We start from the raw sequence: 16,321 nt of genomic DNA, 5'->3' as shown, positions 1-16,321 counted from the left end.
ATGTGCTCCAAAAAATTGAACAGCCTGGAATAAAGTCAAACACTATTAAAAAACTATTAAACTTGAAATGTTATTTCAAAACTATATTGTTTCTTGCTTCTTGCAGGCAATAAGGTACGCTTTAGTTCAGTTCAGTTTGATTTTAAGCATATCTAAAAAGAAAAAAGAGTAAGGATACCAAAAGTAGAGAGGAAGTTCAAACGTGTAGATATATCCGCGGCATTGTAATACCGCTATACGATACTCGAATGTTTACGTATAATCTAATATCTCATGCGACTCCAATACTCCAATCCTCTGGGAAAACTACATACCAGGACTGTCTTTTAACACACAAAAACAAAATTAAATTAGGTAAAAATAAGAAAAAAAAACCTTGCATATTAAAAGAATATGTTCACCAACCTTAAAGAAAACTCATCTTTCTATCATATAATTAAAAACTAATGATAGATTTTTAAAAGTCATTCCTAATCTTTTCATCTTTTCGTTGTTTATCAAATTATTGAGCTTTTCAATCAATTTTTTGTTTAATGTAACAAAGCAGCAAAACTTTCGAACCAAGCATTAAATATTGTTTCTTTCTCTTGTAGTTGTCTTCCTTCATACCCTGGGATAAATGATTTGTTATAGGGGTCTCAAGAAGAACAGAAAGAGGTCTAGTTCCAAATAAGCTTGGTACAAACTTGCCATTCTGTGGGCTTAATTATTAGCAAAATATTTCAGCTGCTTCCGATATTTTGAAAGTAGCAACAATATAAGTTCTTTCTCGTTAGAGCCACTGGAACTGTCCTGCCTTACCGACACGTTGCAAAATTTCGTTGACTATTGCAGTAACAGTAACATCCGCTGTCTTTCACCCAACGGAAGTCTCTTATGATATTACATTGGACCGACGAAATACCAAGTTTTGTATGGCCCCACTAGACAAATCTTTGTCTATAGGAGCCAATTGGTTTCTGTTAACTTCACCTACATGAAATAGTCAGTTTCCACGGGTGTGGCCCGACGAAATGCCTTCTAGACGCCACATTGGACTACAGTTCAACTTTATGCAATGCTTTCCGAGTAGGCTACGTACTTTTAAAAAGTGATTGAAAATTTTAAGGGACAATGACAAAATTTTATTTACCAATAATTAAACGCGTTAATTTTTTTCATTAGATAGCAGCCTTTTCGCCTTTTTGGACAATGTCTTAAAGTAAGAATATTCTAAATTTACAGATGTTCCATGTCTGTCAAGAAGATGGCCGCCATTTTAAATTCCTATGTCCAAATGGTACAATTTTTAATCAGGAATTATTGGTTTGTGATTGGTGGTACGAGTCTGACTGCTCTTTGGCTGATGCTTATCACGACTTCCGTAGAAGCAAGGTTGATGTAGAAAAGAATCAAGATTCAAATAGATTAGATAAGGTAAATATAATGGGATTTGTCATCCATACTTTTCACAAAGTTTCTATTTTTTGGAGCCAACTTTCGCTTTTCTAACCTAATGTTCACAGCTAGGTCTCTTCTTCTTCTTCTTTTTATGTTCAGTTTCCAAATGAAACACTACAAACTACCGGAGATTACAAGGGTACTTGAAAGGCAAAAAAGCACGAAAAGGTGGCTAGTCGCCCTGCCATTACGATTGCTCCTTAAGGAGGATGCTAGAACTTTCAATTCCAAACTGAAAAGACTGCCTTCAAAGTTTCTAAAACCACCCTGGCAATAGGAAGTGGCTGGGAAAATTCGATAAAATGGAAACAATAACCAAAAGGCATTTAGCTCTTTACTAAATCAACATTGGTGTGTTGATCCTGATTTTAAACATAAGTGGTTTCCATCGATGTGAAAATACTAGCTTGAATCTGATAATAATATGTATTAAATAAAACTGAGGTTGAAAATTTAATGATGAACTCGGAATGTCATATGTCCAACAGCTATTTAGCGCTGTTTTACATTTGTTATCCCGCCATTATTCGAACATTTAAAGTGATTCTTTGCTGTTGCATTCTGACCATAAACTGCCACTGCCATCCTTGTATTTTAGCTATGCTAAAGAAGACCTATTGGAATATAAGCATAAGCTTGTATTGACAACTAAAATCATTTTAAAATCATTTAAAATCTGAGAAAACCTACTCGCTTTGAATACTCTTTCCTTCAGGTGTATGCATCAAAGGGTTTAGGGGATACCCACATCCTCTGGGATGAGAGTTATCCCAAGTCAAATCGGCTTTTAAAAGAATTATTTGGCTTTAGTTGACAACTAAAATCACTTTAAAGTCATTTAAAGAGGACCTGTTGGAATAATTACTTGCCCTCTTGGACCTTGTTTTCACCCACTCCCTCTCTTTGCTTTAAAATTACGTGGTTTTACGTACGTAGTTTTGTATGCTGGGTGATTGTATTACCTTATGCTATACATAAACCTTTTACACTTAAGAACATTCGTTGGCACTAGGATAGCGTAAAATCCATTAAAGCATTCGAATCATCCCCTAAATCACCATAAGCAAACTATTGAAAAATTAAGAATATGGAATGGAGACGGGGATTCAAGATCAGATCAACTGGGAAATATTTTCTCGGAAAAGTTATTGAACTAATTCTCCCAGATATTTAATTTTGATGAAGGAATAGATAGGAATTCAAATTCCAATTGGAAATCGAATGCACAAGGCGCTCCCTATGTTGTAGGCAAAATTGCTCACCGAGATCAGACAGCGTAAGATTAAGGCGTAAGTTAACTTAAGCCTTAATCTTAATCCCAACTTAAGATTAAGTTGGGATTGAGTGATATGTTCTAAAGCGTAGTGAAGAGAACCATTAAACAAAATTGGAATGTTAGCCAATAATGTTAGATTTCAGTTTTGATTTTTATTTTGGTTTAATTAAAGCGACCAACATAATTATTAACGCGTAATATCATTAGCCTTCAGTAACGTAAGCTACTTATCGTAAGAATATACTATGGTCTATAATTGGCAAGCAAAAGATAATTCACTAATGCAAAAAAAGCTTACATTTTCCGGTCTAAAGTAAACAAGTCTGTTAACCTTACTTAGCCAGTGCGAAATCACTGTTGCTGTGGCGAGCAACATTTTTCGAATTTTTTATTCCATTAACAAAAGAAATAAAGAAAATGAAGGATAAAAACAAACAAAAAAGCAGAATATTTCATAGGTATTTATTCTGACGCAAATTTTTTTTTAGTTTCATATCGATCTTAACTGTTGCTTCTTTTGTATCTAACCGTTTCACTTCTTTTGGATCTAACCGTTTCACTGATAATGAGGAATGTATGTCAGTAGCAACTGTGGTATAAATTTAATCCAAGTGCCAGCAAGAAGCGCTTAGATTTGGGAGTCAGTTTCTCTCCCCTGGAAAATTTTCCACACAGCAAATTCATCACGGATAATTTCACACATTGATAGTACCCCGCCTTCCGTAAAAAATCTCCCAAAGCAGAAAATTCCCCACGGAAAATTTATCTCCGCGGAAAGTTTCCTCCCGTGGAAAATTCCGCCTGGAAAAATTCCCTCCATCCCGACTTGAAATATTCCCATTATGTAGTCAGAGGGGGCTCATTCGTTGGAAATTAGAAGTTCTAGTCCCCTTTTTAAAAGTCAAAAGTGATCAGAGGATAGTTAGCCCCCCACATCCTTTTTTCCCCAAATAAATCAGATCAACATTTTGAGATAGCTTTTTTCACAATAGTTCAAAGATCAGATAACAATAACTGCGGGGTCGACACAACCCGCAGATCCTGAGGGAACTTTTTGTAAGCTATGCTCCAGGGGTATATAAGTTCCCTATGAAGAGTCAAAAGTGTAACAGAGTGCAATTAGCCCCCCTCCCACGTCCTATTTCCCCAAATGTATTCGAGCAAAATTTTAAGGTAGCCATTTTGTTGAAAATAGTTCAAAGACCGGGTGATAATAGTAGCTGCGGTTTAGACACAGCCCCCAGAGCCCAAGGTCAAGTGTTGTAAGTTATGCCCTGGGGCATATAAGGTTTCATTGAAAGGATGATCACATAAATTTTGCAAGATGCTCATTTGATTGAAAATTAAATGTTCTAGATCTCTTATTAAGAGTCAAAATTGATGAGAGGGCAACAAGCCTCCCAACCCCGAGTCGTCTTATCCCCAAATGTACCCACTCGAAATTTAGAGGTAGAGATTTTGTTCAAAACAGTCCAATGATCATGTAAAACTTTCCAGGATTGAACCCCCCCCCCCCGAGCCTGGGAGTAAGAATATAAAGTTGCACTCCGGGGGCACATAAGCTATTAATGGAAGAGGTGGTTGTATGGACTTTCCCTCTCACAGGGCGTTTACAATTGCAGACACTCATACTCAAACGCTCAAAATCACCCGATCACTCACTCACTCACCAGAGTACATGCCAGAGCCCAAAGTACAATAAAAGACCGTTGGTAACTGCGATCGAACTATTTTACCTATTGTCTTTTTTTACAAATTCGGGGAGAAAAATTTCCCATTTCTATTCCGGCTAGTAAATCATTATTTTAAAATGAAAATATCTAATCAGTATATTCATTCTCTGACTATTGTTGTAAGCAATATACGTTTAAAATGTATTTTGCTGTTATTACAGTACAAGTTAAGCTTTAGTGTAAATAAGAGAGGGTTCGGAGGTAGTAGCCTCCTTAAATTTAGTTAAATTTCCATTCATATTGTATTTTAACGCCGCTCTTTAATCTGCTTTGATAAACGCACTTGTTTCCTCCATTAGTTTCGAATAGATTATTTTTAAGATAATGTTTAAAGTTTTTTTTTTGTTTGGAAACTATACAAGAAAATACCTTCGTTAGTTGCAATGGAACAAAAAGTGACTGTAGATCGCTAAGACTCAAGTCATTTTTTTTTCTATTATAATATTGAACATAGGAATGAAAAAACTATGGCTACCCAGACTTGCTATAAGACAGTTCATTTTTTTCGCCAGGGAATAAGTGTTAAGAGCTGCACAGAACTTATTGTTTTTTTATTTTTCTTTCAGAATTCCGGAACCTCGACCGTAATTTTAAGCAAAATCATTCCTCTGGAATCAAAGCCTATTTTGAAGAAGTTAGATGCAGACCAACCAGTTAAAAAATCCGAACAACAACGTGAAGGCCTAAGCGGAAGTAGCCAAGATTTCTTAGAAAGAGAAAACTCACGAAATATAGATGGTGGAATAACGGCATTCGGATTGGAAGACCTGAAAGAAGATACTGAAAAAAAATTAAACCTGCCAAGTTTGAAAATTTCCATAGGAAATGAGCAAAATAATTCTAAATTCATGGAGTTTCAGAGTATTCCAGAAACTTTGAATTTGAATTCGGAAAAGAACGCCAATCTTGAAAAATATGAAACAGACACTTCAAAAATATTGACTATGGACCCAAACATAACACCTTTGTCTTTTAATCTAACACAAGGGCATAATCATCCGCTAGTATTTAACGTTAGTAGTAAACACAACAAGCATTTACATGAAGGCACACTAGAAAGCAGCCAAGGTTTTTTGAAAATAGAAAATGTGGAAAAAATCCCAGCAAACTCAGTGAAAGATCTGACAGTTAATCTGAACAAAATATTCAGTCCCCAGAGCTTAAAAACTTCGAATAAAAACGAGACGAATAGTTATAAAGTCAAGGAAATTCAGAGTCTCCCAGAAATTTTGAATTTGAACGAGGAAAAAGACATATCTCTTGAAATATTTGAAAAAGTTGTAGCTACCGAGCCCAAAAGAACTCATTCATCTTCTAACATGATGAAAGAAAATAACCATTCACTTTTCATTGACGCTTTTACTGAGGACAAGAGGCAGTTACATGAAGATCTTTCAGAACGTAGTAAAAGCCTTTCGAACAGAGTCAAAACACCAAGTGCTGCTAGTGATATTGTGGTAATCCCATTGAAAGACCTGAAAGTAGAGAAAAATTTTATTGGAAAATTTTTGAAACTGTCCAACAAAAGTGAGGCAACTAGTTCAAAAGTCACAGAATTGATGAATATTCCAAAAGGTTTGGATTTCAATCAGGAAGACTATGAAAATACTGAATCTTTTGAAACTGCCACTCTGAAAGAAGTAGTTACCGAGCCCAAAATAGCAGAACATTCTTCTAATTTGATGAGGGGAAATGATCATCAACTTTCTTCAAATGCTACTAATGATGAGAAGGAGTTACAGCAAGGCCTACCAGAAAATTATCTAAGCTTTTTGACAAATGAAGATGTTCAAAATACTAATCAGGGAATCACATCGCTGTTACTAAAAAAACTCGATACAAACTTTGCAAGAACTTTTAACATGACAAATACAAAAGTTTCAAATAAAAGAGAACCAATAATTGAAAAAATACAAAATATTCCCGACATCTCGAATTTTAAATCAGGAAAAGACGAAAATTTGGAAGCAATTGAATTTGGTGCTTTTAAAACAAAAATCAAGGAGTCAGAAAAAAATCTTTCACCTCCTGATTTGGTGAACTTGAGTAATTACGGAGCAACTACAAATACAAACAATAACCGCAATAATGATTTATACGACGGCTTAATAGAAATTAGCAAAGATTTTGTGGAAAAAGAAAAAACTGAAAATAGCAACGACGACAATAGGATGTTTTCACAGATTGTTGAATCATATGATCCTGAAATCCAGCAAGTTGAATCATACTCCAATTTTAGAGGAAATAATTCTGAAACTTTGCATAAAAATGAACAAAAACATTCCAAATCAAAACAAATGCAGAATAAACTAGAAATTCTGAACTTATATCCGGGAAAAGGTATAAATACTGAAGCATTTGCAACAAACGTTTTAAAAAAGATTGTTATCGATCCAAAAGTAACTCTTGTATCTAAAAACATTGAAAAAGAAAGTAACCAGCCTTTACTTTCCAATGTTACTAGTGATAATAAGAAACAGTTGAATAACAGTCTATCAGGAAAAAGCCGAAGTTCCTTGGAAAGAGAAGAGGAAGAGAATGCGGACGATGACGTCACAAAGCAACCTCATAAAGAGAGAAAAAGTGTCTGTTCACAAAATTTGCAAAATTTTAACAAAGACGAGTCAATTAATTCCGATGTCAAAAAAGGTCAAAATACTCCTGAAATTTTGAACTTCAACTCTGAAAAAGAAAAAAGCTGTGAAATATTTGAAAATCAAATGTTGAAAAAGGCAGATATCGATCCGAAAAAAACTCTGCTACTACCTGATTTGGTTAATGGAGATAACCATCCCCCTAGTTTTAATGCAACTAACAGACATAACAAGGATTTACATGCAAATCTATTAGAAAACAAGGAAGATTTTATGGAAATAGAAAAGGATCAACACATGGACGAAAAGCCTGCTGTGTTACGACTACGAGACCCTAAAAACGATTCAGATACAATCTCTAATAGACAAAGTTTGGAAAGACCAAACAAATCTGAAGATACAGAGGTGCTGAATCTCACTAATATCTTGAGCCGTAACTCAGAAAAAGATGTAGATTTTGGAGCTACAAATAAGCAGAATGGAAGCAAAGACCTAAGTTCTCGTTCAATAGGAAACGCAAAAATAAAAATTCAATCAATCAATAATGAATCAGTCACTAAAATAATGCTCAAAAGCCGGGTAAACCAACAAAATGTTACCACCGATTTTAAAAGGATAGAAACCACTAGTTCTGCCAATGTTGACCTACATTTAAAAAAGAACCAGGTCGAAACGGAAGAAGATTTAGAGTCAAATAATTCAAAATTCCCTCCGCAGACAAATGAAGGACTGTTAACAATGGCTTTATTCTCACAGAAAAAACTGGATGAACAGCTATCGATTGTACAAAATAGCACAGCAAAGAATGGTATTTCCAATTTGAAAAGGACGTACAATACTACGACAAACTCCGTTAATTCTAAAAGGAATACAACGGATTTGCAAATTGAAAAAGAGGTAGCACTTTTTTTTAAAACCGTTTCTGAAGACATACATTTCGAAACTCTACCAAATTTTAAATCAGATGAGAATATTCCAAAAACTGATGAGGTAAGTGATCAAAATAAAAACCAATTTCTAAATACAAATGAAATTTATGAATTCTACAACCCTCGTGAGACGACCACAGTTTTTGTAGTAGAAAATGCGGATGCAAGGAATATTCCAGCAGATATAGATTTAGGGATACTTGGATCTGGTTTTGAAAACCAAAGTGGAGTAAGTGAGGCAGATACAGAAGTATTTGATGAAACAACAACGGAAACGTCAACAACCATGGAATCTGAAAGTGCTACAATTGAAAGAAGAGAACTTCTAATCAAAAAAGAAGAAGACATACGACGAAATGAAAATATACAAAAAGACAGTTTTGAAAGCCCCGATTTCGACTTAACTGAGAGTTTTAATGAAATAGACACTCTTGAAAAAATAAATCAAGTAGTAAAATATGACATTAGCAGTCTTATACAAGAAACATTGGATGATGAGCTAAATGACCAATTTTTTGAGAATGAATTCCTGTCAGCAAAAGATTATGAGACAGATTATGAATTGATTGATGATGAGATACAAGATCTTTTAGCAATTAGTTCTAGTCATGAAACTATCTTATCAGATAAACACTAGCACAAGTGTCAATTAGGTTCTAACCATATTTATTTCATATATTTGATTCCCCAGTCTAAACCAAAGCAAAGGATGGAATTATATTATGCATATTCATAGAGAAACACTGATGGACAATCATCTTCCAAGAAATGTCCCTGTGTCTAAGAAATGCTTCAAAACATCTGCTAGACATAGGCATCTTTGAGATAAACGAGTGGTTCTTCCTGCAAGAGAAAAAACTCTAGAAGCTCCCAAAATTTTGAATGTAAATTTTCCAAATCTATAATTATTGCTCTGTATAACTGTGTTTCCTATGACTGATTTAGCCTATCAGGGTGTGATATTTATCATCACTGCAACGAGAGGTATAGTACAAGCAAACTAGAGTTTGACACCAACAAATTGCAACAGAAACACACCATATTGTAGAGAAAAAAAGCTGAAAAACATATCCAAAGTTTCCCATTCTAGGTCAACGCAAAATTAGTTTTTTTCTGCGTATCATGTCAGTTTTCTCATTTTCCTTCTAACAAAAAAATAAATAAATAAGTTCCGGTAATTGTTCGTTTTTCTTGAACTGAATTATTATTCCGATGTAAAAAGACGAGATAAGTGCGAAAATAGAGTCAAATTTGGTGTACGGCCTATAAAAAATTTTCATAATCATCAATACTAAATTTTTACGCTTCTCGTCGTCGTGACGCCCTTCTTTAACACATCTTTCGCTGGCTAAATTGTCGGTTTTGAGATCTAATAGTTAATTAGCCTGAATCTTACCGTAACTGGCTCCATCACCTGATGGGTCGGGCTAAAAAAAGTGATTGGAAGACATTTATTAAAAAATGAAAAATAATGGAAAAGGGAAATCACCTATGAAACTAGTTTTTAGCGGCTGACATTCAAAATCCCTCTCAGAATAAACTATTATCAACACACTGACTAGTCTTCAAAACTGATAAAATTACCGAATGAACTTCATGAACATTTGAAAGACAGAACCAAACTCCGAAAAGTATTCACGACTTATTCTTTTAATTCAGATATTTAAGCTTCGAAGTTCTCCTCATTGTTATAGCTTTTGATTTTTGGAGGGTTAGAAAATGCTGTCCCTTTGCACGTTTTACACGCTGCAGTGTAAGTTAAGTCGTTTTTACAGCAGCTACATCTCGTTGAGCTACATTCCAGTTGACATGAGCACTCCACAATTTTTAGAAGCAGACAAGGGGCTGGTGGGACGTCAATAGCCAATGGACACAAGAAGTCATCTTGATTCGGCTTTAAGTACACAATCAGGATCTCCATTCCATACCTGAACTTTGTATAAAACCCTGTAACTGTGGAATTTAGCCGTTTCAGAAGCTGTTTCAGAAACAGAGTAGACATTTCGCTGAAACGGAAAAGACACATGAGAACTGTATTCTTATATCCCTGCTAAGACCCTTCCCACTTTACTCTGTACCCTTCGAAATTGGACAGTGTATATATATATATATATATATATATATATATATATATATATATATATATATATATATATATATATATATATATATATAAAAATAAGTTGTCTGTCTGTGGATCTGTGGATCAGGTGACGTCATGTTTTTGTGTCGGCTGACGTCATGAAATTAGTTGTCGTCATTTTTGTTATGACGATGCTTAGTATATTGTAAAACACATTAATTTGGTTAATAATATACCATTTAAAACACCAAAATGAACATGCTGGAGTAGTCACTCGGTGAGAGAGGGTGTCAGAACGGAGAATGAAGGTCCCAGGTTCAAATCCTGGTTAGGCTAAAAAATAAATGACGACCGGGACACTTAAAGAGAAATCACAGACTGGGACCCCAGGACACAAATGACGACCGGGACATAGGGACACAACTACAATGGCGCGTAACGACTTACGCGCGCGGGGGGGCTTGGGGTTGCGCGAAGCGCCCCCACCAATATACCACCCCACCATATATATATATATATATATATATATATATATATATATATATATATATATATATATATATATATATATATATGTATATATATATATATATATATATATATATATATATATATATATATATATATATTTATATATATATATATATATATATATATATATATATATATATATATATATATATATATATATATATATATATATATATATATATATATATATATATATATATATTTATCAGGCAAAATCAAATCACAAATTGATTATATATTCTCCATTTTTATCGGGACGGTACTTCATATACAGAAAAACGAGCATTTACCGACAGTTAATTTCTTTTAGAAAAAACTGAAAAAATTGACACGAAAAGTAAAAAAAAACTAGTTTTGCTTTGACCTAGAATGTGCAACTTTAGACATCTTATTGAACTTTTTCCCTCTCTACAACATAGTGTAAAAATCATTTTTGTTGCAATTTGTTTGGGGATGACCCATATTTTTAGCTACTTTGCCTGTACTGGTATAAATGAGGAACCCTCTCTCATAATTTCTGTCTGACTTTATCATAGTCTGATCTTGAAAATTTTACATCATCAGACATATGACATCACTGCCTGACCGTGAAAACCTGGTTTCAGATATATACTGTTTTGAACAGTGAGCCTCCTTTCGGAGGACCTTGACTGTATTAATAAGCAAGTCTCATGTCATATGTTACGTTTCCATTATGTGTTTTATGGACTTGAATAAAATTTTTATCAACGAATCTGATTATAGAAGACTGTTTTTCAACCCAGCTCATGTACGCGGCGTTTCTGAATGGGCTGAACCCTTTAGAGTTTTTATGGTAGAACACCAATTACAAACGTGGTTTTTTGTTTGACTTATTCTTTTTCACTTTGTCCTTGTTTACGGAGCTCTAATTCAACACACAGAGTTAGTGTTATATTGAGAAATAAATAAATGAAAAAGACTTTCAAATCGTGTTTCAACTATTTAGTCATAGTCATAAGTGCTGCTAAAACTAGGAGATGGATTTTAGTTCGGTTTAACTATTTATTTATAAAATTGCCATTCTATTTTTCCTTTTTCTGTTAGAGGGCTGTCAGAGGGTTAAATATAGTGAGGCTGCATGCAAAATGTAACCTAACCAAAATCCTGTCTAAATATTTATTAAAATATAGCTACAAAGTAGTTTTTCACTTAGCTGAAGCTAATTGCTTTGTACACTTTTCAATTGTGTATTGGCTATGAGATTAAGTGCTGACTTTATTTTTTAAGAATATATATTTTTAAATTTTTGGTTGCTATGGACTTTTGTTTCCTTTTGGGCCTCTATTAAGGGCTCAGAATTTAATTTCCCCAGAAATGATGGTAAAAGTGGTGCAAACAGTACTACTGGCTTTCATATAAAGTGAATATACTACTCAATGCCTTTTTTATGCTCTTTACAAATATAATAATCACTTCTACTGCAAATTCAGATTGAAGCACTTTTTGACCTCTTGACCTCTTAAAAATGACCTATATATGGGGTTTAGACTTGTATACAGAATTTTACAGCAATGAAAAGTTGCAAATTTGCATCCTAATCTTGGCAAATAGTAAAATAGAAAGCAAAATTAGCAAGATTCTGCGTTAAAGGCTGACTGAAGGCATTCTGGCCCTTACAGTAATATACTAAATCCCACATTTAAGAATATGTTTCTTAAACTTCTGGAAAATTCAAAATAAAAGATAACAAGGTTTTAGGGAAAAATTTTATATTTATAGGAAGTGACATAAAGGCAGCACGGTTTATATGAGGGTCTAGTCATTGTCAAAACACAACGATTTCAAAATTGTAGAGACTTGGGTACTAATATATGGCATTAAAAACTTGACAAAGAAAATAAATAATAATTTCAAGCTAGGGATGTGACTTCACTCCCCAATAAATTGTTTCAACAACTCCAATGCATGCATATGCACACAAACAGAACATAATGCCCGATAGCATAATGTACTTCAATGAGCCACCAACAACCCGACAGGAAAATGTTTTAGTCTGATTTTTTTTTTCAACTATGTGACGGAAAACAACTTTACCCGCTTATAATTTCTTACAAAGCAGGCTAAGGCACCTAAATTCTCTCAGTCAGCTTTAAGTTGGCCATATGCTCAAAACTTTAAGATTTTTTTTAAGCTGGAAATACTACGAGCGTTTTTTTTTTTTTTTATTCTAATTATCCAGTTTTGCCATCAAAAATCAAAGAAAAAGGTTATTTGTAAAATAGCTTGGGATTCCAAAACGTTCATTTTTTTTTTACTGATTTGACATTCACAAATACTTTTAAGAATGGACAGTTTCTTTTCATAACTTGATTTTTCTTCCCGGTTTCGAAAATATATCACAAAGAAATATGGAAATAAAGCCCATTAAAAAAAGGAGTATTATTTATTATTTTTTTTGGCCAAAATAATTGAAACACGAAATATCAACCAAAAACCTCATACTAAGATTAAGTAACTTTTGCTGTGTTGCGGAAAAATACAAATTCAAGAATTTTAAAATGTTTTCATAATTATTCCCAAATGAAAGCTATATTGTAGTACCATCTAAAGATATACAAATAGCTCCACCTGGCTTCCCTGGTGACAAATATAAGAAATCAGTTCCCAAATCATAGAAAAAACTCGATGCTGGGAAGCAAAAGGGGTACAGAAAGAGGAAGCTGGAAAACTGCTATTTAAGGTAATTTAAGGTAATAACAACAGGGACAACTCTCTTAGTTAGCTCCGTGTTAATTAGGTTTTAGTCTACATAGCAAATATAAGAGATCAGTTTCCTTACGGAAAGCTCGACACTGGGAAGCAAAAGGGGTACGGAAAAAGGAAGCTGAAAAACTGCTCTGAGCTTTTGGCAGGAAACTATGGTAAAGCGAAGTAGAGCTAAAGTGTAATTCGTGATTGATAAAATAGACTAAAAAAGGTAATCCAAAATTTACATGGAATACTGAAGCAGCTCCATATCGATATGCGTTCCAAAGAATTGTAAATAGCTGTTGAATCTTGTCACGGTGCGTTCTTGACGTCAATCTTTTTTTGTGTAAAGGTGACACTATGAAAGTGAAAAGCAAGTTGAAACTCAAAATGGAAGGAAAAATTTCCTTCCATTGATTTCCTTAACACATCATGCATTCCTTTAAAACTCCAAAACCATAGTTTTTCAACTTTGTTTATACCCCTACACTGAATTGTATCTGTCAAAAGTCTTTATAATATTAATGTCCAATAATTTTTTTCTCTTTTACAGTTCTTTAGCATTAATTTTTACATTTTCATACATACATGAGGCCATTTTGACTAAGAGCATACTAGGCCTTTAGATGATAGAAAGTGGAGCCTGGGCTTCGATACACCTTGACGGAGACCCAAGCACTTCATGTTTATTTTCAGCTTTTTTAATTCCTTATTTTTTCAATTGCTTTATGTTTATCGTGGGATCACATCTTTTTCTCCCCTCACATTGGTTTTCTACTTTATGCATATCCCAGCACCAAGCGAAACATTTCACGACACTTTATAATATCGTTTCAGAACAGACTTTTTTTTTCTCAATATTCCTCTTAGTCCCATTTTTTTTTTTTTTTTTTTTGGAGCACACACCTTTTTCACTTCCAACATTGATTTGTCAGTTTATGCATATCCCAAAGAAAAGCATTCCTTTCCAAAAGCTTTAAAATATCATTTCTGAATAATTTTTATGGCACTTGGTATTAAGAAAGTGCCATGTAGCAATCGCAAATTCTGTCGGTCTGTCCGTCGGTCCCGGTTTTGCTACTTTAGGCACTTCCAGGTAAGCTAGGACGATGAAATTTGGCAGGCGTATCAGAGACCGGATCAAATTAAACTAGACCTACGTTGCCTGAGCAACGTGAAGTGTTGCGGCAACCTTTGTTCGGCTTCGCCGGCTAAAGTGTTGCAAGAGCAACACTTTGGTTTTGTTTCTTCTCTATCAATCAGTAATCACATGATCAAAGGCTATTCCTCAGCGTCGAAAAAACAACAACAAAACAGTATCGAAAGAAGGGACTAAATTGACTTTGCAGCCAGTTGAACTTTATCCTTTTAAATCGTAGATATTTGACGGATGAAAACTTGGAACAGTATCTTATATAATCTAGTTAGTATTATAAAGATATCCGTAACTTTTCAGGATCAAAATACCATAGATGACACTCTAATAATTATTACGAAACTGCCTCGTTGTTTTACGTTATCGTTTGTACCCGTTGCGTAAACACTTAATTCTAGGTTACAGTGAGTATGGGTAGGCTACACCAACTAGCAAAAGTTACAAACCTCTCTTCACTAAAGATGATTGTAGCCTAACAGATGATTATTACTTACAAGTCCCCTACATGTCTTACCACTGTAACCAACTCGGTCTTACCATCAAATACACTGAAAACAAATAATAGGTACACCAAATAGCAAAATTTGCAAACCGAAATTTGCAAACCCCTCACTGCCAAAGATGATTATGAGCTAACAGCCGACCTTTCCTTACAACTCCCCTACATGTCTTACAATTGGTATCGGCTTATTTTTGGTTTCTGTATGTACCCTACTAATTGATCAGCTTCTTTGCCGTAGGCCAACTTTCTAACGTCACCACTTAGAAAGGAGCAAAGGATAAGCTCCAATTCTTTAGCAATGATAGAACTTTTAAAATTTGAGAGGTAAATCTGATAACATTTCTCTACCTCAATCCCAAGTCCGAAAAAACAAATGATAAACCCAGCCAAAAAGACGGCAGCACTTTCAGACCCGTGGGAAAATGTCGCTTTTTGCTTCTGCAAATTTTTCTATTTATCACTCAAAGAAGATATATTGGCTGTGGGGCCGGGTAACTGCCGCATATATTTAACACTTATTGATTTTAGACCATCTTCAATTTGAACGTGTTGCCTGCCTGCTTGCCTGCTAGAACGGAGCTTTCCACTCAAGAGCAGAAACATCGTTTGATGAAACGAAAGCTTGGCTGCACAACTTCAGATACTCTTCTCTGACATAGGCTACATAACTCCACTTCACTTCGCACACAATAGGCTCTGGCTCGTGGACAAGCAAAAATCATTCTTTTTGGCCCCAGGCAAGAGTTCTGCGGAGCTTTCCAAAATGTAATGCCATATTCATCAATCCAGCCTGAGGTCCAAACTTTCGGGTAAAAACCGCACAGGTTAAACCCTTACCGGTTTCCAGGAATAAGCCGACATCGGCAACATAGAAAAAAAAAAAAAAAACAAAAAACGGGACAAAACCAAAGCGTTCCTCTCGCAACACAACTAGAAATAGTCGTTTCCTCGATTTGACCATCTGGGGAGGAGTGGGGGGCTCGTTAATTCGGAAAAAATAGAAAAAATGAAGTGTTTTTAACTTACGAACGGTTGATCAGATCTTAATGAAATTTGATGTTTGGAAGGATATCGTGTCTCAGAGCTGTTGTTTTAAATCCCGACCGGATCTGGTGACATTTGGGGGGAGTTGGGAGGGGGAAACCTAAAATCTTGGAAAACACTTAGAGTGCAGGGATCGGGATGAAACTTGGTGGGAAAAATAAGCACAAGTCCTAGATACATTATTGACATAATCGGAACGGATCCGCTCTCTTTGGGGTAGTTGGGGGGGGGGGGGGGGTTAATTCTGAAAAATAAAAAAATGAGGTATTTTTAACTTACGAACGGGTGATCGGATCTCAATGAAATTTAATATTTAGAAGGATA

General features: G+C 34.7%; 2 protein-coding genes across 2 annotated transcripts in view; one reads left to right on the top strand and one right to left on the bottom strand.

Moving 5' to 3' along the window:
* Nucleotides 1-8,815, top strand: part of LOC136027096 (putative uncharacterized protein DDB_G0282133) — a 43,702-nt gene extending 34,887 nt beyond the window's left edge. Inside the window, exons 3-4 of the mRNA XM_065704049.1 lie at nucleotides 1,225-1,416; nucleotides 5,016-8,815. Coding sequence (XP_065560121.1) covers nucleotides 1,225-1,416; nucleotides 5,016-8,609 — 3,786 coding nt within the window. The 3' untranslated portion in view covers nucleotides 8,610-8,815. The remainder of the gene's footprint in view (nucleotides 1-1,224; nucleotides 1,417-5,015) is intronic.
* The window catches only part of LOC136027114 (methyltransferase-like protein 25B), a 125,471-nt gene that overhangs the window by 94,605 nt on the left and 14,545 nt on the right, over nucleotides 1-16,321 (bottom strand). The gene's annotated exons all lie outside the window — the stretch shown is intronic.

This window comes from Artemia franciscana, chromosome 1 (assembly GCF_032884065.1).
Source record: "Artemia franciscana chromosome 1, ASM3288406v1, whole genome shotgun sequence".
NCBI lineage: Eukaryota > Metazoa > Arthropoda > Branchiopoda > Anostraca > Artemiidae > Artemia > Artemia franciscana.
This window is presented reverse-complemented; position numbering and strand designations above follow the sequence as displayed.